The 25,128-nt window shown below is 44.9% G+C and overlaps 1 protein-coding gene across 2 annotated transcripts in view; it reads left to right on the plus strand.

The window, feature by feature from the left end:
* Positions 1-25,128, plus strand: part of CAD (carbamoyl-phosphate synthetase 2, aspartate transcarbamylase, and dihydroorotase) — a 246,727-nt gene that overhangs the window by 39,161 nt on the left and 182,438 nt on the right. For both annotated transcript variants that reach the window (XM_085870414.1, XM_085877653.1), the window contains exons 9-10: positions 3,457-3,596; positions 12,766-12,897. In XM_085870414.1, coding sequence (XP_085726540.1) covers positions 3,457-3,596; positions 12,766-12,897 — 272 coding nt within the window. The remainder of the gene's footprint in view (positions 1-3,456; positions 3,597-12,765; positions 12,898-25,128) is intronic.

Consider the following 25,128-nt stretch of genomic DNA (forward strand, 5'->3'; position numbering starts at 1 on the left):
CTGAAACTGTGGCCCGATTGCCGTGTGGACGCTCGGCCTATCCAAGGTGCAACAATTGTGGATGGAATGGCCGTTATTCAGGCGATAAAGGCTGGTTCACTGCCTAACACTTTCGACAAAATGGAAGAGATGGTGCTGAACATCGTAGTGGCCAAAGCATGACATAACCAATCTTCGAGACTGGACTTGGTGTTTGATACTTACCCAAGTATCAGCATCAAGTGCCTGGAGCACGCCAGACGAGCGGGCAGGGCGGGCGATCTTCAGGTACGAACCATCTACAGACGTGATCAAGCCCTTCCAAAACAGTGGGCCAATTATCTCCTGAGAGGAGCCAACAAGGAGGCGTTGATAGAGTTCATCGTCGAATCGTGGACGAGAAACCTCTCTCCATCAAAACTGGGTGACATGCTGTTGTACGTCAGTCATGCCGGCAAATGTGAGAAAATCGAGGCGTCGAATGGTGTCATGACTGTGTCATCAGTACCCGAACTTGAATGTGACCATGACGAAGCTGACACGAAGCTCCTGCTCCATGCCGCTCACGCGGGACAGAATGAAGAGTCGGTGCGCATAGAGAGTTTCGACACCGATGTGTTTGTGTTGGCATTGGCTCACTCGAAGTCGATTCGGGCACGAAATTTCCATCTGGTCACAGGAAGTCCCAAGGACATTATCGTCGTTGACATTAGGAAGCTGAGTAATGCCCTGGAAAGTTCTGTCTGCGATGTATTGATAGGTTTGCACAATTTCACGGGAAGTGATACCACCAGTGCATTCCACGGTAAGGGCAAAACAAGGCCATTTGACTTGATGATGAAGAGTCCCCATCTCATCACCTGTTTCGAGAGCATTGGTCGAGAATTCACGCGAGATCGGAATATCATTCACGACCTGGAACAATTCGTCTGCGCCATGTACAATCAGCCGACCATGAAGAGTGTTGTTGAGGCTCGCTACAAGCTATTCTGCAGCCAGTCGCTGGGAGAACAGAAGTTGCCGCCTACAAGCGATGCTCTGATGCTGCATTGCAAAAGAGTGAACTATCAGTCTGCGATCCACCACCGCGTGACTGAGAGGTTTATAGAAGCCCCTTCTCCGACATTTCACGGATGGGTGGAACGCAACGGAGCACTGGATTGTTCACTGGCTGAACAAACCACCAGCGCCGAAGGAACTGTTAGAGGCGACGAAATGTAATTGCAAGAAGACGAAATGCGAGACCAACCAGTGTTCTTGCCGGTCAAAAGGACAGTCCTGCACAGAGTGCTGTGGGTGTCAAAACTGCGCCAACGATGAACAGACCTGTGCAGAAATGGAACTTATGGATGATGAAAGCAGAACTGACGATGATTCCGACGACGAACTGTGAATGCGGGTGTCACACTGCTTTTGCTGTGGTAATCTACTACACAGTAGTATTCAGGTTGGTTAGCATGTAATGGTGGACTTGAGTTTTGTAATAACAGCAGTCAAGAGCCTAGTTCAGCAACTGCTTCAGAGCAAGAAATACTGGAGTTCTAAGACAGTAATCCTCTTGTGGCGGTTCCACTTTTCATCAGGTTGAGTCGCGCAGTCTCTTTGTCTTTGATTTAATCCGTAATAGCCAATGTAACTGTCTTTAATAGTCGCTGTAACTGTCTTTAATAGTCAATGTAACTACCTTTAATCGCCAGTGTGGCTGCCTTTTAAGCAAAAAGTTGCCTTGGTCAACTCGAAGGCCTGTCTGGTCGGTCCAGACGTTTTCGGCCGGTAAAAATATGTAACTGCTTCGGTTTACGACCTTTAATTATAAACATCTTTAATAACAGTGAATAGGGCTCTGTATAAACATATTGAATCATTTTAAGACCTCACAAGAGTTTTCTTTGACGTATATATCAGTCTCTCCTTGATTCTTCATTTCTTTGTCAAAATCGTGCTTTAATGTTCGGTTTATCTTTAATTGCCAAAAATGAAAAATTGTGTCACATCCTCGACGTGGAAACAAGTGGATTTGGACTCGGCATCTAAAATTCTTTAAGTATGCCAAATTTAATCCAAATTGGTGATCTGCACAACAAAAATCATTTTCTGAAGGTAATAGCGAGTACCTCCACATGGTCGATTAGCACAATTCTTAAATCGTGCGAAATAACGAATTTGTAGTATACCTTTTTAATTCACGGTAAGCAAACTAAGCATTAGTGGCATACTTTCTATATTCCAACGATACGATCTGTCTGTTGTTTGTTAAAATATTTTGAAAAGTTCACTGTAACGGACGTAACTCAGCAATGTAACGGGCGTAACCCATGCGATCACATATTGGATAGTCAATGCTAGGGCGCATTTTATGATATCTATACAATCTCTTACATACATCAGCGAACATTTGGTTGTCTAACAGCTTGTATAAGCCTCATTGCTTTCATATGCCTCGTTGATGTTGATCTATAGGCAACAGAGAGAAATGGACCAAATATGTTGATGAGTAGTTACAGCCTGATCCTATATCAGTAATATTCATCAGCGAATACTACTTCGGATTAAAACATTCATCAAATAGCCATATTTTCGACAAAATGAGAACAGACAGAATGACTTACCGTTGGAAGAAGTTGAGGCAGTTCTTTCAAGATGGCCACCAAATCACGTGACATCATCCACGGAGTAAATATTGCATAAATTATGAAAATTCAGACCGAACTAATCACCGTCCAACAGAAATCCTTTTGAAAAATACATTTTTAAATTTTATGCTTCATGTCCATTATTACGTGGAATTACCCATTGTTTACACACTTCAGCAATCGTGAACTATGCCCCCCGGGAAGTGCATATTCAACGAGCGCTCGCTCAAACATCCGGAATACGTATCTTGGTTGGAGTGCGGCACAGATAAATACAGTGCAAAGTGTAATATCTGCCTGAAGATTTTCGACATTTCGAACATGGGCGAGCCTGCCATTCGGAGCCACGGAAAAGGATCGAAACACAAGCAGTTACTGGAGCAAAAGAAGGCAGCTGGTGGATGCACCATTCGAGATTTATTCTCTGGATCATTTCTTCTCACTAAAAACTCCTGTATAATTTAATTTATTGTCCTGGAAAACTCCTGGAAAACTCCTGGAATTTTCTTTTAATGTAAGTGTATGACCCTGATTATTTATGTATAGAATGAAAATGCAAATTAGCCAGAAAGCAAAATGGAGATATTGTAAATTGCAACAAATGGTGTCCAAGCACGGAGTTCCCACGGCTCAAAGCTCACTCAGCCAGGGCACATGGATCCTGTGTATTTAGCTGAAATAGAGAGATTGTGCCAAAACGATGTATCGCATGTTATTTCAAAAAATATTGGGCCTAATATGTTCTACTGGATCAGACATTGTGTGGCGGAGGTATGCGCTCTACTGAGTGCCCTTCTAGTTCTTTTATTTTGTTCCTTATTTGCTGTTGAATTTCCTTTTGCAGTTAAACAGTGCATACATGAGCACATATCATACAAGGGGTGTTCTGACCTGCTCCCTTTGCCACCTCGAAAGGTCCTCATCCTTGGATCAGGAGGGTTATCCATTGGCCAGGCTGGGGAGTTTGATTATTCTGGTTCTCAGGTATGTGTTGTTGACATTTTAAATTTTGTGTTTTTATCCTATTTTTATACAAAGGTGAATGCTTATTGAATGGCTGGAGAACTAAGGGAAACTGCTTGGCATGCAACAACATGGTAGAGGGGTACAGCTGAACAAGGTACAAACGGACTCAACCTCATTATGGAATTGTATAGCTAAAGTAAAAAAGGGAAAAAAGAGTCAGTCAGATAGGAGGCATCACCAGGTACGGGGGACTGCATGATATGTTTGAGGGCTGCTGTCAAAGAAGATTACAGGAAAATTTAAAACGTGCCGTTCTCAAGATGGATTCCAGAGGTGAGAGTGGGGAAAGGAGTTTGGGAGGAAGATTCGACTTTGGAGAAGGTAAGTCGAAGAAATGGACTGCGCAATAAGCATGTGTGATTTGGTTGGGCAGAGAGGGTGGGTCGAGTCATATTGAAAAGTAAGGTGAGAGTGGATTGCTTGACCACCAAACTGTCTGCAATGAGAGAGGAAGAAAAAAAGGCCCTGCACCTTGGCCTCTTGAAAGGAGATTTCTTCTTCTCCTGAAAGCCTATTTGCATGTACATAGGTCTTAGATACCACTGCTTCCAGGGAAGCGAAGTGGGATGTAGCAGCACCAGCCCATTATGAGGAATCTCACTCCATGGTGTTTCAGGTAGATTCCTTGGATACAGTTAAGAGCTGAGAGCAGCCCATAAGGGCTTGACTTTATGAAGGATTCCAAGGCAGGACCCAGCCTTGAAAGCCAATTTGGAGACACGACCTATGCAGCACAGGTTGTGGCTGATGGAAAAGCTGAGTGTACACTTCAGCGATGGGTTCATTGCCAAAATTGATCGGAGGGTTTGCTAGCCTGTCTTTTTGGAGCGGCAGTGTGAGAATGTTTGTCTTTCTAGCGTTGAAGAATATATTCTAGGTAAATGACCACTTGATCAGATCCTTATTTTCCCAATGTCAGAAGACTGGGTTCAGGTCAGGTATGGGAACATGCGTCGAAGCATCACGTCGCTGCGTCCACTTTCTGCCGATACTCCAGGAGCCTCAGTCTGGCCATCACCCAGGCACATGCCTGGCCCATTCCCATCTCCGTGAGATGCTGATCGACCTGCTGCAACCAGGAGGCATGTGGTCAGCCCATTGGCCTCCTCCACTCACAAGGTTCCCTCACTGAGAGAATCTGGTGAGCAGGATCAGCATCAGGGGAATGAGCCATGTCTCCATACAGCCGCAGCTGACGCTCATGGACTGTGCAGGTAACAAATCTCATTTGAGTCTCTCGCAGCAACCGCTCGTTGGACACAAAGTCCGACCAGCGATAGCCAAGAATTCTCCGAAGAGAGTGGTACCAAAGGAATTAAGTCTCCGTCTCAGATCCCTGGTCAGAGTCCAAGTCTCACTTCCATAGAGCAAGACTGGAAGCACCAAGGACTTGAAGACTCAGACTTTCGTCATCCTGCAAAGGTGCCCGCAGCATCATACCCCATGATCCAGTGAATGCACGACTCCCCAGGCCTGACCCAGACGTCTATTGACTTCTGGCTCACAGCCAGCAGAGACATGAATATCACTGCCAAGGGAAGTGAATCACTCCGTAACCTCAACATCCTCATCACAAACAGGTACAGAGAAGATAGCAGCATCCAAGATGTCATTGAAAGCCTGGATCTTCGTTTTGACCCAGGAAACCTGTAAACCCAGTGGCTCCGACTCCTCATTCAGCATCTCAATGGCTCCCAAAAGGATATCGAGAGTCTCTGCAAAGATGACTGCATCATCTGCGAAATCAAGGTTACAGATCTTGACATTGCAAAACGATGCACTGCAGCTTGATCTCTCCGACATCCTCCCCAGAATCCAGTCCATGCAAGCACTAAAAAGTGTGGGGGGCCAGTACACACCCCTGACAAACAACTGGAAATAAGCCAGAGATGGTATCACCACATCTCATACCATTATCAGTACCAGAGTATAGTTCAGACATCAGATTGATCAGTTTTGGTGGCACCCCACGAAGACCAATAATTATTATAATCCTCCAGAGGATATCACGATTCATTGAATCGAATGTTTTACAGAGATCAACATAGGCTGCAAGCAGCCCCTGTCGAAACTCTCGTCTGCGTTCGGTGAGGACACAAAGAGCAAGGATACAGTCAGTCATTGACCTCTTTGGTGTAAAGCCTCACTGCTCGGATAAGTATTGATTGGGTTCGCCACCATCTGCTTGAGCACCAGCATCCAGAGCAAAGACCTTGTCCGGTGCTGAGAGCAGCGTCACCCCTCGGTAGTTGTTGCAGTCCTGGGGATCACCCTTCCCTTTTCAGAGAGGGACAACAAGGTCCCTCTTTCAGTCAGTTGGGATGATGCCTGTGTTCCAGGCAGAGCACAGAACTGCATGCAACGACATGAGTACAGCATTTCCACCAGCCTTGAAGTTCAGCATGGATGCCACAGATCCCAGGAGCTTTATGCCATTTCAAACGGTTTACCGCAGCCTGTTTTTCCACAAACGAAGGTGGATCACAGTTGATTGGAGGGTTGGCAATGGGGATAGTAACACCCCTGACATCCAACTGGACAGCTTGTGCATCAGCCTGGTATAGTCACTCAAAGTAACTGGCCCAGCAGGCCTTCACTTCGGAGTCCTCTGTCAAGAGCCCACCACCCTCCGCTCGAACTGCAGTACACCAAGGGACAGTCTTGGACCGAAAGCAAGACGAGATTCACTTGACCAAAGGTGATGCTCCTGCCGACCACCAAACTTTACCCACCACCAACCACCAAACGCGAGTTTAGATGATGAACCATCACAGATTCCTCGCATATAGGCCTCCTTGTTTACCCTTGGTGCAAGTACAGTTTTACACCTCAGCTCCCTGAGCAGCTCAGCTCTGCCATTCAGCCTGGCCCTGCGACTCTGGTCAATGGTACCCAGTGTCCCTTGAGCTTATTGAACACAGCTACAGAAACTCTTTGGGCATGGTAACCATCAGAACGACCAGACCAATAGAAGGTGTAACCACCTGCCATGATCTCTCCGCAATCCGGTCTCTGAACCCCAGAGAGTGCTGCAATACCGATGTCCAAACTCCTGAGCTCAGATGATAGCAGAGACAGGTGATCATCCTCTCTTAGGGATAGGACATTCCAGCCATCCACCCGAAGGGACCGCCTCAGGTTAACCCAAGGAGACCACCGTCTGGTGGACGACATCTCAGCACCACCCCGACACACTACCGCAATCCGACCTGGGAAGATTACCCCGTGGTTTTCCTCCTATCAACAAAGAGTGGGGGTCCCGAAGGCTTTGCCCCAATCCCGTCATCCAGTGAGCTGCCCTACAGAGGGCAGCTGAACCGGAGATACTCCCACTGAGTGGGTTTTTGATTTATTTTTGCTTTTCATACGTTTTGTGGAATGAAGGGTTTTACCATGGCCGGAGTGCAAATCCTGCCACCAACCTCCTCATGAAAAGTAACCGAACTGCAGGAGGATGTCCACAGACACAGTTGGGCATTAGATATTGATGGCTTATGGCTCACAAGGAGCTCCTCATATCAGCCCTTTGAAAGGTTTTGTTCTTAATCCTGCTGGGAGACCATATCCATATACCCTCCTCACCAGAAAACCTGGTGGGGGAGACGGTTTAGTCGCCGATAGCCCGACCATAAAACAGGTTAGTACAGATTTACATGATGCCTGCAACAAGTCACAGATATGATCTGGCCTCACCTGACAATAGACTAGGATGCAAGCTGTTAACTTGTAGCATGTGTTGTCATTGGGTCAAAAGTCAAGATGTGACAGAAGTAATGTCAAATAGGAGGCTTTGCCGCCGTCATGTCTGCCATTTCTCAAAGTCGCAATATTCGCTCGCTTATGCTCACTCATATTTCTCCTTTTCAAACTGGTACACATTACTTCGTCATAGCGCTCCTCTTTTACACTACTCCCCCCCCCTGCCGGGGGCTGGGCTTCGCCCCCTTTCATGTGATCATTTCTTTAATTAAATTGAGTAGTCATAATAAGAATGTTTTACTTTCAGGAATAACTTAATTTATTCATCAATTTAAAATAATGCAGCGGTAGCTCATTTGTCATTTGTCCATCGCTTAGTATAACCTTTTTCAAAATGAGATTTCCACCTGTATATTCTTAATACATCACCAACTTTGAACTTAGGCTTTCTGACAATCTCTTTTTCATATTCTATTTTTGTAAATGTTTCTGATGGCTTGGTCTTCGTTGAGGTGTGACTCGTATCATTGTACTTAATTTACAATGTTCTAAATTAAAGATGACTATTGTTGAGAACTGAGTTGAGTGAATTTTTATATATAATCTCTCTTTTAAAGTGCGATTGAAACACTCAATAACCGTTTTTCCTTCATTAAAGGTGCTGTATAATGTACCGTTGTTATTTTAAAGACATTTCATAAATGTTTTGTTGTAGAACTCTGTACCCTCATCAGTCCACAATTTTTGAGGTTTTCTCTTATTTTTATTAAATATCTGTTGAAAGGTTAACATAAGAGTATTACCTGTTTTGTTTTTTCAAAGGGACAACCCACGCATATCTACTCAAATCAATAACGGTTAAAGCATACTTGTACCCCTTATCATTATTGAGTTCAATGAAGTCAGCGGACCAGATATAATCAACTTATTTGGAATAAATCTTCCTTCTATTAAACTTTGTAATTATTGGTTTATGTAATTCATCAGCGAATTGCTCTTCAATCTTAATGACATCATTAGAGCCTATAAGTTTTTTTTGAATTTCCAAGCTCAAGTTTCAGTTTAGCACTGATCATCTTCTTCATGATAGGTTCATCAACTTTTTCTCTCAAGGTTGGATTTTGTATCAAAGATAAATTATACAACATTTCTCGATCCGCTTCATGTTTTTCTTCCAATGTCGTGCTATTTCCATAATCAATATCATGCTTCATACACACTTCATCAACTCTATTTTTAGGTTTAGACCAAGGTTTTGGATTGTCAGCCACATCTAATCTTTTATTCAAGTTTGATCCTGGACCATAGAAAGAATACCCTGGTCGATGTAATTCCCATGGTATTCCAGTTGTTGTAAATTTACTTCCTAATAAAAACTTTTGTATATCTCCTCCACGTTTGTGTTTGGAGATGAATTTATTCTTTTTAGAGCCACACACTGAACATGTACCTTTTTGTATAACCCTATCATTTTTACTTTTAACATACGAGATATTTTTCGTATTGGTTTTCTTTTTACATTTGAAACAATAACTCATTTATTTATGAGAAAAATTCCTGCAGAGTGTGAAAACCTTTTTAGTTTCCAACATGCACATTTGCATCATAATTTTTAAAACATAAAGAATCTTTCACTTTTAGACTGGTCGCCCATTGCTACTTTCTCCAACATCAACTCATCCTGGGAATTCTTTCAAAGAAACTTGCTCATGCACAGATTTATCCCCTCTCATCTTCTGTTGTCCTACCCTTCCTCCCGCTCATGGTTCACTGAAGCTTGTGGCGAGGCAGTTGTCCTGAAACAACTTGCCTTTGCCTTATGGAAAGCAAACCCAACTGAGGGTAATCTCAGTTCCTTCCATAAAGCTCGGAACAAGTGTGTATCTACGCTCAGTAGAGCCAGAAAACAACATCTTTCTAAGCTCGTCTGAACTCTCAAACCTTTCTCCCTCCTCCAAATCCTGGTGGCGTCTAATCAAGTCTGTTCCTGGTGTATGTTTCCTCTCCATCCCCTCCTCACCTCAAATGGCCACTGCTGATACTGCATGGGAAAAGGCTGAATGCCTAAACTCGGTGTTTCCATCAAAATCTTGTTTCCAAAACCCATTGCTTTCTGTACCCACCTTACCCAGTCGCACCCAACTGTCTCTGGACTCTGTGTCCTTTTCTCCTAACAAGGTTGAGAGCTTGCTGTTAAACCTCGACTCAGCTTCTGCAACCATTCCAGACGGCATCAGCCCACGTGTCCTAAAAACCTGCTCCTCTGCTCTTGCTCACCCTCTCTCTCTTCTATTCACCCTCTCATTTACTCAAGGTCATCTGCCATCTGCTTGGAAATTCGCAAACATTACTGCCCTGCATAAAAAAGGTGCTGTGTAGGTATGCTTGGACACAGAAATGAAAATTTTCTTGAAACCTTCTTGCTGTCATTTATGTATCAGAAATATATGATAGATGAATATGATGACAGGTAATACCTCCCCATCTTCCTATGGTTAAATCAGTTTGCATTCCCTTACTTTCTAAATAAAATCCTGTTCTTTGTGTTTTCATGATATAAACTACAGCAAAGCTGTTATCGATTTTAGCCTTATTAAATTATTTGATCTGTTGTTTGCAAATCGTGCTTCCACAAAACTCATTCTCGACACCAAGTGGATAATATTCTTCCTTATGAGACTGATTTAATTCTTTCAGGTCTTCAAAGTTTATTTTAAATGAACAATTATACCCTAAATCATTCCTATCATATCCCCAATGTTCTATTCTCATACAAATGAAACACCCTTCTTTATAAAATTTTATTTCAATTGGAACTGTGAATTCCGTTTGACTTGGAGATAAAACTCAACACTTCTGTATCTTTGGAATACACAGCCGTTTTATTTAGGGATATATATATTGTGATAAGCACTTAATCTCTCCAAGTCATTCACGTCAGTCAGGCTTGGATAATATATTAATGTATAGCCATTTTCATATTAATATTTTTTTTGTGAAACTATATTTCTGTCATTGAGCCTGTGCCTTTGTGTAATAATTTGATAAATCACTATCCAGTTCTTGGGATACACCAAAGGAAGAATCATCTTTTCCAACATGTCATATAAATGAGATTAAAAATAATATCATGGAATTTTTTTTTGTTTTTGTTGAGTTGAAATAACACGTACAGACATACTTGACGACAACACTTGGAATTTAATTCTTGGATTTGAAATGTTTGATAAACACCATTCTGCAAGAATTTCATGACTTCAATACGTGGTGGAAGACTAAAACTATCAAAATAATATTTAACCTGATGATTATAATTACAAACCCAAAGAGAATGTTTTCCATTATTATCTTCTAAATTAATAATAATATTATTTGTATATTTAGACAAGTTTGTTAACTCATCTCTCATACATATAACCACATTATCAATTTTTAATTTCCTCCAATATTTGACAAGTTCCAAATTTGATGTTGTATTCTTTCCAAATTCTTTAAACCACTCATCAATTCTCATTTATTTATTAGAAAGATATAATCCATTACCCCCTTTCAGTTAATTTTGCACCTGCTTGTGCGATAGAAGAAAGCATATCTCCAACTAACAATCTCACTTTATCAGGTAGGCTTTCAAGTTTTTCAGCAAAATCTACAATTACACCACTTCCACTAATTTGTTTTTTCATCTCTTTGTTATGTCTTTCCAATTCTTTTTGAGCCTGGAGTTGAGCCTTCCTTTCGTTGGCAGTTTTCACCGCTGCTGAAATACCGCCCGTCAATGCTCCAGCCGCACTTAAACCAGCAAATAAAGGAATTTGAAATGGGAGAAATCCTCCACTCGTCTCTCTTATTGAATATTTATTCAACATTGGTTTTAACATTTTAATTTTAAGTGAGCCAGTATCGTTCAAGATTTTCACCTGTTCTCTTGTGAGCAAACATCAATTCTTACTGCTCTTTTTCTCTGAATTGTAGTAACGTTAATCGTACAAGGCTTTCGATTTTGAATACAAGGTGATAGTTTATTAAGATTAATTTGATTAACATATACCCCACTTAGCACTTAACTACTCATTTATTTATCAAAAAATTATGTGAAACTAATCATAACACCATTATCTGTATTAATCTGTAATTCTGATTCTTACAAAAGCAAACAATATGTATAAACTTCTTCACTCTCTCCTCTTTCAATGTATTGGGAAGTATCCACTCAATTAGACTTTATAGTTTCCTTTTGAGTGCTCAGGTCAATCGCATAGATTGTATACAGGCTTTTAAATGCTGTCATATCTAAAATGGGTTCTTTATTTCCATTGCTTTCACACACCTTTTGTAAGACTTGTATGCTTCAGCATTATCATTTCTTTCTCAATCAATTTCTGATCTATCTCGTGGATAAAATGTTCCATCCAGAGAAACGCGAAGTTGTTTCACCTTAGCATTATCACGCAATGCATTATTCTTATCAGTAGCAGTATCTCCATCTGGTTTCTTTAAAATGAGCCACAGGTATCGTGGCTTTCCTTCCAGAACACCCAAATTCCACGTGTAAGTGGTTTGGTTCAGTTTAACGTGTTGACATCTTCTTTTAAGGTATGATACATTGAGTGGTTTCTTTGAGTGAAGTCTTCCATAATTGTATGTGCTATACTGTACTTTTGTCTGACTGGCAGTGCTACGACATCACTTGGCGAAAGGAATTTTTCAGCTCCATTATAATCTTATGGGACCACCATCGTATTTGTGGTCTGTCGTTGACCGAAACGTCGTAATGCGGCGCATGACTGTATAAGTTTTAATAAAAAAATATGGCCCGTGGGCCCTGGTCAGTTCCGACTTCATCGATATTGGATATATTCATTAACATTCATTGTTTTTATTCTGGCCCGAATGAACTTCATACTCATTAAGACTCATTATCTTTCTTCCTGGGCAAAAATTCATCAGAAAAAAAAAACGCTGCAATAATGTGTCGACATTGTTCCATAGAAGCATTATACTACACAAAAACAACGAATACTCTTTGAATTTTAGAACTTTGAAGATCAATTGGCCCTAATGAACTTCATACTCATTAAGACTATTATCACATGAAAGGGGGCGAAACCCAGCCCCCGGAAGGGGGGGGGGAGTATTATCAAAAAGGAGCGCTATGACGAAGTAATGTGTCCCAGTTTGAAAAGGAGAAATACGAGTGAGCGTAAGCGAGCGAATATTGCGACTTTGAGAAATGGTAGACATTACTGTGGCAAATCCTCCTATTTGACACTACTGACAGGTTTAAGGATGGGCTGCACAGATAGTGTTTTGTGATCTGGTCGGGGCAGATGAGGGTATCGTATATTATTGAGCTTCAACTGTTATTTTCTGTTTGTCCACACTGGGAATGAGTGCATGATATACAGTACCTACTTGTCTTGCTTTTTAGGCAATAAAGGCTTTGAAAGAAGAAAATATCCAAACTCTTCTAATCAACCCCAACATTGCTACAGTGCAGACCTCGAAAGGCCTTGCTGACAAGGTTTACTTTCTTCCAATAACACCTGAGTATGTCACACAGGTGGGTGCTGTTGCTTGTTCATTTGCTATTGTGCCCTTGAAAAATTCTGCCAATTGGCTTGGATCAATATTTTGAAAAATGGATGTTTCATTAGGTTTTTTCCTGTTTATTTATTTATTATTATTTTTTTTTTGAAGTGTCGATTATTATTTTATGCAGAGATAAAACAATAAGGTTGCTTGTTCAGAATGCTGTTGTACCTGTGCTTATAAATAAGATCCTGTGTGTTTAGTTGAATAAGACGAGGCTTTAGAAGAAAAAGATGGGAATCTGTTGAGAATTTGTTTTAATACTTTGAGTGTGATAGTGCTATTGCAGGAACCAGTAGTCTGGGATATTGAAATGTCGGCCAAAGTGTCATATGTGATTAAAAATGGTTGCCATGACGACCCGAGTCAGACCTCTTTCCTCGAGTATGAAATTTCTTCATACATCTACATATATATATATATTGGAGCAAGTGTATGTGATTATGTTTGTATATCCGCTCTTCACCCCCCCCCCATCCCCCCATTGGTTGAACAGCGAACCTAACATCACCCACAATTGTAATCTGAAATACTTCACCTAAAGTACCGAGATGACCCAAACGAGCCTGAAGATCTCAATCACTAACAAGACACAAAATACCCTGAGGACCCAAAAGACTCAAAGATGCAAAAGACTCTGAGGACCCTGAACACTCAAAATATCCAAAAGACCCAGGGGATCCAAAACACCACAAGAATCCAAAATACCAAGAGGACCCAAAATACCGATTGGGACTATCTGGGACTCATGGAAATTCTCCATAATGTAAAATGTGATTTCAGGTCCCTAAACCCCCATACCCAACACACACACACACACACACACACACACACACACACACACACACACACACACACACACACACACACACACACACACACACACACACACACACACACACACACACACACACACACACACACACACACACACACACCCAAGTCCTCACCCCCTTCCAACTCTGTCCTCTCTCTGCCCTCCCCACCACCACACCCAAACTCTGTGCTCAATCCCCCTTTCTTCTTCAAGTCCTCAACTACCCCAAGTACTCAACCCCAATTCCAACCCCCAAGTCCTCAATCCCCCCACCCTTTCCCCTCTTCCAACTCAATGCACCCTCACTTCCAACTCTCTTCCCTCCCCTCCCATTTCTTCCTGCTCTTAGCAACATTAAACAAAGATACACAGGGAACTTTCGCACATGAGAAAGCCATTCGGCCTATCATGCCTGCGTTGTTCCTGTCCCTGTTTGTTAATAATAATGTAAAAAGTAAATAAAGATGGAACATTAAATTCACAATCACTTTCCCCTTTCCTCCCTTATCCTTACTATAATTCACGGACCAGTGTTTGTTTGTTGCGCTACTCCTACAGTTGTGGGCTGATTCCATTCGGATCAGCATGACCCTAATTAGTGTCTCAGGGTGTTTTATCTTTGCCAGTGGTCTTGGGGAAAGGGGGAGACACAAATTCTCCAGGTAAATGTGTATCATATTGTGCTGCCTCCAGGTGGGGGAGGGTATTGCAAGTCTCCGCGAAGTAAGTTATACCTGTATATCAAATATATATGTATATCTGTGTATATGTATATATATATATATATATATATATATATATATATATATATATATATATATATATATATATATATATATATATATATATATATATGTATGTATGTATATATATATATATATATATATATATATATATATATATATATATATATATATATATATATATATATATATATATATATATGTACACACACACACACACACACCAGGACCCTGACATTTGCGGGGGATACGTTCCGGGAAGGCATTGTTTCACTGGAAAATGAGGGATAGGTTCTGGGGATTTCCTGACCCACGAGTATCGGGGATAAATCCGCGAGTGTTTTGTCATTGTTACAATGGAGACAAGGTGGATAATGTTATCAGTACATGGCGGTTCCTGGTTCATGAAAAAGGCTGCAAATGGCGACACCACCAAAGTCGGGTAATTGGTACAATGGAGACGAGGGGGATAACATTTTAAGTTTGTGGCGGTTCCTGGTTCAAAGGGGAAAGCTTTTAAAGTTTAAAATGTTTTTGACCACGAATGCATGATTACAGTTTCATTAAAGATGCTTACATATTAAAAAAAAATTTGACAACAACAGGTACCGTTTCCAATTTATTGAGGAATGCATTTTAAAATCTCTTAACCATACTGCAAAACGAAAACAACAACATCATGTACTGTTTTATTGAACAAACACAGCACACATAACTGCAAAATGATGAAGATGTGCCGTTCAGATCCTTGGGGTGGCCAGGAGCATTGTCAAGCAACAGGATTATCTTGAACAAAAGGTTCTTTCCTGCCAGGTACCTCCCAACCTGAGGAACGAAACAGGTATGGATCCAGTCCATAAAAGGTTCAGAGGTCACCCACGCCTTCCTGTTCGCCTTCCAGTACATGGGCAGCACCTGCTTGTTTTTGTTCTTCAGTGCACGTGGGTTCAAGGAACGGTAGAGCATCATGGACTTTACCATGAAGTCCCATTCGACGTTTTCACAGAGGAGAAGGGATACCCAGTCCTTTGTGGCCTTGAAGCCGGCTGCTTTGTTCTTGCGCTGTGAGGTGACCGTTCTGGTCGGCATCTTTTCCAAACAAGCCAGTCTCATCAGCAATAAAGACCTGCTCCAGCAGGTGCCCCTTCTCCTCGATGAGGCTCATGAGTTTTGCAGGGAATGACTTGGCCGCGTCATGGTCCGTGGAGGCAGGTTCCCCTATGAGCTTGACTTGTGCATTGTGGGTAACTGTGATAGGGGTGAGTCTGCGCATTGTTTTGGGGGGATTTTTATGAGTGATGCTGTATTCAGCAGCTGATGATAGATGTGGTGAGCGATGTCATTGTGTAATTAGTCTGTACGTAGCTAGCTTCTAATTACACTTATAGATATGCTGAACATTTTCATTCTTTAACTCTCAGGACATGACGTCTTTCTTATCTACAGGCAGATTATGCTGAGCATTTTTAAAATGTAACAGCTCAGATGATGCTGTTTGTAGCAAGATGGTGATTACACCAAGATGCGCTGAATGTTTCCATTGTGTAATGTCCGTATATGGTGACCTTGTAATTACTGGATACATCAATAGATGATGATGGTGTTTTCATTCTGGAAGTAACTCGGGGGGGGGGGGGGGGGGGATGGCGTCGTGGGGAATGATGTGTTACACTGGTGAGACATCCTGCAAAACTATGTTTATCCCACGAAGCTACAATACACGTACAGTGAACAGGTCATGTTTGTGTTTCGTGGAAGATATGTTTTTTGTGTACGTACAGTATTGTACTATACGTACATCCAGCTGCTTTGTGTGTGGCTCGTGGAAGATATGTTTTAGAACTGTTATGCTCGTTGCTCATGAAAACTGTTGTGTGTGTGTGTGTGTGTGTGTGTGTGTGTGTGTGTGTGTGTGTGTGTGTGTGTGTGTGTGTGTGTGTGTGTGTGTGTGTGTATATATATATATATATATATATATATATATATATATATATATATATATATATATATATATATATATATATATATATATATATATATATATATATATATATGTATATATATATATATATATATATATATATATATATATATATATATATATATATATATATATATATATATATATATATATATATATATATATATATTGTTGCGGATTCGGCGGTGGCGGGATTCGGACGAGTGAGTCAATCACTGTCCGTAACCAGTTTGAGTTTCCGCACCCTACTCTCGACAGCCAAATGTTACAGATTCGGCGCCACCCTAACCACCGCCGTCTCCGGGGTTATAACGCCGGCTGGTTCGGCACAGTTCTCGGGTCACGCGCCTCGAATCACGATACCAACGTACACCTGTGCCTTGCCAGCTGTGGGAATAGACCCCGGTTACAGACTGGTTTTGTCAGATACCGAGTGAATTCTGCCAGTCTGTAACCATTTTGGTTTTTATATCCAAATCGAGCGGATTGTTCCTTGGCGCAGCACAAATTAATTCAAAGCGGCAACTTCATACGAATCAGCCAGATTTATTGGGGACACATCGGGCAAACACGACACAAGCAAAGCATTCACGACAATGTTATAATTAATCTATAACCTGTTCTTAACTAGGGAGCTACGGATTACTGGTTTCGAAGGGGACCCTAACGAGAGAAACCATGGACAGCATGCAGACAAGACACAGAGTACTTGGTGATGTTTCATGGACGAGAGGAAAGTGTCAAAGGCACGAATGTGGCTCGTGACAAGCCGATGTCGATGGATTCGAGCTCCCAAGCTCAAACATGCTGCGTGGCAAGATGGCGCTCGTCCTCCTTTTGTCGCACCTCCCACGCACGCGGCCTCCGCGCGTTCTGACCCCGCATAAGGTCGACGGCACAAGACCATCAGATCCATGGTGGGTTTCAGCTGGTTTCGCACAAGGTCCAGCATACAAGTCCAGGCCTGGCCTGTTCACCAGACCAGGCCAAATCGAAGTGTTGGGCTCTGCAGGCTGGCTCCATGGGACCCCAAGACGTCGCCGATCCGCGAGTTGAGTAGGGACAGTCAGAGGCTCCATCACTGGACTCCGGATGAATCTGTCGATGTGCTCCTCACGAAAGCCGATTGTGCCCCACCTCGGCGCTCAGTTTCACCACTGCCGATCGCAGACTTGGTGCGCTCAGGTTCAGCTTCTCTCCCGGCAGATTCACCCTGCCTTTCCTTTGCTCGCTCGCCTCGAAGCCCACTGCAGTTTTACTTCTTCAGTTTCACTTCTCCTTTTCGGCCCTCGCTCGCCTCAAAGCCGACTGCTGACTCACACACAGCCAGCCCTATTCAGCCGATCGCGCCACAGCGGTGCTCAGTTTCACCACTGCCTTTCCCGGCGCTCCTGCAGTCTTATCCTTCACTCGCTCGCCTCAAAACCGACTGCCCAACTCGGTGCTCTCAGTTTTACCACCTTTTCTTTTTGGGGCGCGCCCCTTTTCGAAGCCGACAAACTCCTCCCTTCAATTTCACTTCCTTCTCTCGGCCACTCCCCCTCTCAGCGCGCTGGGCGGAGTCTATTGTCCGGAGAGAGGAAGGAAGAAGAAGAACTTCTCGGTCCACCATCAATGTACTAACGATGAACAGCCTCTTCCACCTCCCGACACACATGTAGCGTCCATTTACCGAACAATCTGGCTAAACATGCATTTAATGGGGGATCTGGGCTAATCCTATATTTAGTAACACACTAAGGGCCATTCCCACAACAAAATATATATATATATATATATATATATATATATATATATATATATATATATATATATATATATATATATATATATATATTGTTACGGCTGTGGAAATTCGCAGAGCACCCTATAGGTCCTTAGATCAGTTATGCCGATAAGTCTGTGTTCAGATAGATTTCCCCACCGTTGTCTAATGGGAATTATTCGTGTCACCCATACTGTGATCTTTGAGGTAGCCGTTTTTCTTTTACTATCGTTATTTTGGACCAACCACCTTCTCTGCAACGCCAACCACCAACCACCAACCACCTACTCTGCAACGCCAACCACCAACCACCTACTCTGCAACGCCAACCACCAACCACCTACTCCGCAACGCCAACCACCAACCACCTACTCCGCAACGCCAACCACCAACCACCTACTCTGCAATGCTAACCACCAACCACCTTCCCCGCAACGCCAACCACCTTCTCCACCACGCCGACCACCAACCACCTTCTCCCCCATACCAACCACCTCCTCCACAATGCCAACCACCAACCACCCTCTCCACACCACCTTCACAACAACATCTCCACACCACTCCTAAAACCACATCTCCCCCGATCAATCAACACGAACAACATCGCCTCACCTTCATCTCCGAAACGACGCCATCTTGGCGCCAGCCACGGTGAGTCCGCATCGAATGGCATCACTGCAGGCAGGTGTGGGGGTTTCCTCGCCACGCAAGTCGGTGATTTCGAGCACCTCCGCTCGCCGGCCAGGGTCGCTGATCTCGCACACGTCCGCTCTGTGCAAGCTTCGTCTGAGATTCGGATCAAAACAGAGAAAGGGGCAGAGCCAGCGGGGGGTCGAAGGTCAGAGAGCGGAGGTCAAAACCTCACCTCACGGACCCAATATAAGGGCGAGCGGAACGCCAAGCGCAGTCAGTCTGGAGAGGTCGAGGAGCTGCGTGGAAGTCTGGAGCCTGAAGCCTGCAGTAGCTGGAGAAGCTGAGGAGAGCGGAGGAGGCGCGAACTGGGAGCGCGGCTAAGCCTGCTGTGCCGCGTGGAGCTGCGTGTTCGTGTGCGAGCTGGAGAGAGCTCGCCAACCAGCTCCGAACGGTCTGGGGTGATCGGGCTTCGGAACGGTCCGAGCATCGCTGAGGGACGAACGGGTTCTTAAAGAGAGCATCAACTCAAAAAGAGCGAAGACCCGTTCGTTCCTCTCAGGCGTTGCCGGCTTGGGCCCGAATCACCAGACCGCGGCCGAGCCGCGGTTACGCTAGCTGCCGTGGGGAAGGAACGTCGCGGGTCGCTCCAGCGTGGAAGGTAACCAGCGCGGTCTCACGGAGCCTCTTCGGTCAACCAAGCCCCGTGCAAATAAAGACCCAAATTGGTCCAGTACAGTCTACCCCTCATCTGTCCTGGGGTTTTTCCTTGCTTTTCTTTGCGTGAAAGTTGTGGCGTCGAGTCCGTCAAGTAAAACTGTATAAGTGACTGTACATAATAAATAGACGGTCGGAGCGCTTTGTCTTGCTCACGTCTTGTCCCTTCCCGCCAATTCATTGTATAAATTGCATGCGTGCTTTTCCATACCTGCATGACTGTATACGTTTGTTGTTCGTAAATAAATGTGCTTGTTTGAATGTAACCTGTTCGTCGCGTCATTTTCCCTTAATTGAGCTGCCGTCTTGCTCTCGGAATTTAGTGGGCTTTTTGATAGCTGATAATAGAATCGGGTCCAGCGAGGTCTCGCGATGATACCCTGCTTGGTTACCCCAAACGGAGCGAGCTGCTTAAGCGGCTCGTGTCCAATCAGGCCTCGCTGAGGTACAATCTCTCGGTAATCTACCCGCGCGAATAATTAGGTAAATCGATTATTTGGCGATCGGACCCTGTACCGTGCGGGTAGAGTACGGACAAGGTTGTGGTGTGCTTGGAGCACACCCGTGGCTGGTTTTCGGCGTTGTTCCGGAAAGTCGCAACTGAATTGTCCGTCCGGTGGGTGTACGGCCGCGATTCGGCTAAAAGCGGCTGTCCGCACGCCGGCGGGCGAGAATTCGTAGCAATATATATACACTAGCATATACCCGTGCTCTGCACGGGGTTGAATGGGTGGCAAAAGATGGATGAGGCATAATAGTTGATGTTATGGGACGCTGGGGAGGGTGTCATTAGGGATGTGATGCACTATGGTTACCTGTCCTTAGTTTTCTAAAGGACCCCCCTGTAGATGACATTTTGGGTGATTGTCTTGTTGCTGAATAGTCCTTGTGAGGAGTTATTGTCCACTTTGATAGATATATAGGAGTAACCTCTTGCACGTGAAAATGCAACATATAGTTAGTTGGCCATGGGAGAACAAGGGGGCTGGGAGGTATATTCCGAGTTTGTCAAATGTTTGGCCCTGGGATTTGTTTATGGTCATCGAGTATGCGAGTCTGACTGGAAATTGCATCCTCTGCAGTGTGACTGGAAGGTTGGCGTCTGATGGGGCCAGTTTAACATGATATAGGCCATGCCCTAGACTGAACAGGAGCAGTGGAGGGTGACCGAGAATCAGAATGCAAATTTCAATGAACGGCACTTTTTGGCGCATATCCGACGATCGAACACCGCTGGGACGCTTTAATTTGAAGATCACACACGCAAGACACAACACAGGTAATGATGGCGGTTGATATTGACAATTAATGTAATGAACGGCAGTTGTTTGGGTGCATCCGACAATCGAACACCTCTTTAATTTGAACAGTTAACACGCACACATTCAAGGTACAGAATCTATTGTCGGACACCGCGCTTTCGAAGAACAAGGAAAAGAAGAGAATCCGGGCAATGAAGGGATGACTTCATACCCGTTCCCTGGTTCCCCCTACCTTCAGATTATAGCCTTTGATGTTATCTGGACGTAGTCCTATTGCAACTTATTTTCAGGTGTTTTTAATATGTACGTTGGATTTCAGACACAAATTGACAGTCTAAGAGGGTGTGTTCAGTCCGGGAAAGAGCCAATCGGGGTACATAATGTTGGCAGAGCTCTGGCGCTCATCGTTCCCCTCCTTCCATGCTGATTTAAAAAAAACATGACAACCATTGCTGATGTTCTGAGCTATACTATTTATTATCAGTTGTGTTTATGTTCAGTGTTTGATGCAATGAGTACTCCCTTACTCTAGTTCAGATTTTTTGGATAGATGGCAGCACTTACCGGACAGCAGTTCAGCGATGGCGACCGAACGGGAATAAATGCGGCCGTAGATGAGTTGAAAATCTTGTTGAAGCCACGTTGTCATACAATTCCAGCTTAGAAATTTAGTGCATCATCTTCGTCACATTAAGAAACCCCAGAATATGGAAATGAGCACATTCCTGCCAGCGTTTTCGGAGAACGTCAAATTACGCGCAGACGTTAACAGAAATATATATATATATATATATATATATATATATATATATATATATATATATATATATATATATATATATATATATATATATATATATATTTTTTTTTTAATAAATCTTTACTTCAAATACAATGTTTCTTGTTATTTTTTTTTGTGTCAAATTCACCTTCTGAGGTAGTCAGCATGTGCAGAAGAGGGTTTTACATTGCAGACAATGTTTTCTCGGAGTGGCATTATGCCTCTCGGCAGTGACGGTCTGTCGACGACAGACGTATTGACGTCAGCGAATGAGCGATGTCATGACGGAATTACGCCTCTCAGCGGTGACGTCACACGTCGCCATGCAAACGAATGTAAAAAATAGAAAATCGCCAAAAATTCCCAAACCTGTCCGTCTGGCACGATCTCACATAGCCCATGCTGTTCATTAGACCACAGAGCACCCACATGGCGAAAATGGCGACAATCCGTCCAGCAGTTTTGGAGGAGATACGTCAAATTACGCGCAGACGTTAACAGCAATAAAATATATATATATATATATATATATATATATATATATATATATATATATATATATATATATATATATATATATATATATATATATATATAGTTGTGGACCCGGGGTCGGGGCGAGAAGACCACGGGAGGGGGATGGCGTGAAGGCTACCTCGGGTTCCCACCAGACTCTCCGGAATCGCAGGCCGTCGCACACCAATAACTCCATCACATGGTGGGTTGCTTATCGACCGTGAATGCCAATAACTCAACCAAGTGATTTAGGGTCCTCCTTGTCATGGAAACCGGTTGTAGTATGGTGTATGTTGTGTAGTGGCGTACGTGGGCAGGGCACAATGCGGGGAGCGTTGTGGAGGTGTGGTGTTGGTGGTCACGTGTCCGCAAGGCTTATAGGTGTTTGCGCCGCTTGAGGCGCGTGTCTAGTTTGCAGTAGTGTCCATCCGGACGGGCAATAAACAGAGTTCGACAACCCTCACAACTATCCGAGTCCCTCTGCCCTCCGGACACTACATTGGCGACGAGTCTTTCGGATCGACATGTGCCGAGTGCCTGGGTTTCGTCGGCATTGACTTGGAGTCTTTGGCCGGGGCAATTGGATTGTCAGGTGCGCGGAGCGCTGGGGAAATCAGCGCAGCTCGCGCGGTTCGAGTTCGACCACCTGGCGTGAAGCCCAGGGAAGTGCGTCGCGAGTTTCGCGCACTCGCACGCACAGTTTTTGGTGCGGGTCGAGTCCTGCAGCCAGACGTCTCGCCGTCACCTGCGAATTCGCGTCGAGTAAACTGCAGGACGGCTCGAGGATGGCGGAAGGTCGGGGCACGGCGCACGGACGAGTGCCCGTCTTCGTCGGAGACGACTTCGAATTTTTTTCAGAACAATTGGGATGCTATTTCCACGTGAATGATGTAGACGACGAGAGCAAACGCAAATCGATCTTGCTCGCCTCGCTATCAACGGAACATTATCGGCTACCAAGTGATTTGGTAGCGCCGGATAAGCCTAGTGACGACGGGCTGTCGTTTCAGGACGTGGTAGGGAAGATGAAAGCCCACATGGCGCCGGAGAAGTCATTGCAGCTGGCTCGGTACCAGTTCGATCACCTTGCGAAGGGTGCGGAGGAGCGCGTCGCAGATTTCGTGGCGCGGGTGAAGCATTCGGCCGTGGCTTGCAAGTTCACGGCGGAGGAGCGTCCAGCTCTGCTCAGAGATCGCTTTATTTCTGGGCTGCAAGATGCGAAGATGGTGTTGGCGATTCTGCGAATGAGAAGTGTCGACGTTACATTCGACTCGGCGGTCGCGACTGCTTCAGCTGTCGAGCAGACGCTCATAGATGTCCGCGCCATCGCCAGCCAGAACGTGACGGGTGATTCCAGCTGGGGCATGTCTGGTGACCCCGGGGTCCATGCGATGACCCAGGTGCCCCAGGTCACGCGCACGCTCTTCGGTGCGGGCCGTGGCCGCGCGCCGCAGCGCGGCCGCGCGGGAAGCGAGATGGACACCCAGGGGTGCTGGGGATGTGGAGGACCGCACCTGCGGCGGGTGTGCCCGTATAAGAACACCGTGTGTTTGCATTGTCACAAGGTGGGACATCTGAAGCGTGTGTGTCGATTGGCGGGGGCCGCCGTTAAGGTCTTGGATAGCGAGGTGCGGGACGACCCCAGCGACCTGGAGAGCGGCCTGCAGCCAGGGCATAGCGATCCCGGTGACCCGGAGCAGGAAATGCAACCAATGTTGAGCCTGTTTTCAATTGGTCCGGAGGTGACAAGACCAATAACAGTGGAGGTCGAGGTGAATGGCACGCCGATCGTGTTTCAAGTTGACACCGGGGCTGCAGTGTCGGTCATGGGCGAGCAGGCTGCTCGTGACCTTCGCGGTGTTCAGCTGGTCAAGACGACCTTGTCGCTGTGCACGTACACCGTCGAAGCGATTGCACCACTTGCTGTGACAGACGTCTCAGTGGTCTACCGAGGTCAAAGCTCCCTACTCTCATTGTTTGTGGTACGAGGGGAGGGGCCCGCCCTTTTGGGCTGGGACTGGATGGCACCAGCCGGTGACCTTGAGCGGCCCGTGCTGGGCCAGTTGTGGTTTCGACGTAAGGAGGAGGAGTTTTCTGTTTCGGAGTTCGTACCTCCAGGTGCACCTGTGCCTCCTTCGGGGCACGTACCTCCGTTTGGGCCCGGGCCTCCCTCGAGATCCGAGGGCGAGGTTCCGGCGACGGGAACCACGACGATGCAGCATGGGCTGCCGTTCATTGCTTCCTGCGACGATTATATACGGGTCTGGAGCAACGGGGGTCAGGCCAGCGGCGACAGGCTCTCGCGCTCCTGCTGCGCTCGTGATACAGTGCACACCCGTGTCGTTCAGGCGATTTCAGCGGGGGATTGGAGCGAGCCGGTCGCGTTCAAGAAGTTCGCGGAACGCGACCATCGATGACAAGCAAGTCATCTCAACGTCGTGACAACCAAGATGCGTACACACGATGTGATTCATGAATTGGTAATTGTTGTGTGTTTGATTCTCGCTGCACGAGTGATTCGATTTAGCATTGTTAAAGCAAATGCCGACAGTCCGCGTGTGAGCATAATATGTTTGGTTGGGATCAATCAATGGGATGACCGATATGATCGATGTGATGTGAAGAGCTTGCGGGCGATCGTTGCGAATAAAGAGGTCTTTCTGATCTCCAGCTGCGAGGGCAGTCTACGGTCCGCTACCTTCTCATGTGTGGGAATTATACTGGAAGAACGCGCTGTACGTGAAGGGGAGATTGCATTGGAGCAGACGATGTTTTTGCTGTTGTATGACACTGATATGTCTCCAGGCTACACTGATCGTCCGTCCGGACGTGCATTGAGATCTCGACTGGATGTGATGCTTGGGTTTGTTATGGGATTGATGGCGCGGCCGCCGGCTCATTGTCGGTTCGACTTGCACGTGGCACGACGGCGCTGTTCAGCGCCACCGCCCATCCCTGATATGGCCAAGGTCAGACGTGCCTGGCACCAT

This window comes from Eptatretus burgeri, chromosome 1 (assembly GCF_056783735.1).
Source record: "Eptatretus burgeri isolate ZD-2024b chromosome 1, Ebu_testis_v1, whole genome shotgun sequence".
Taxonomy (NCBI): domain Eukaryota; kingdom Metazoa; phylum Chordata; class Myxini; order Myxiniformes; family Myxinidae; genus Eptatretus; species Eptatretus burgeri.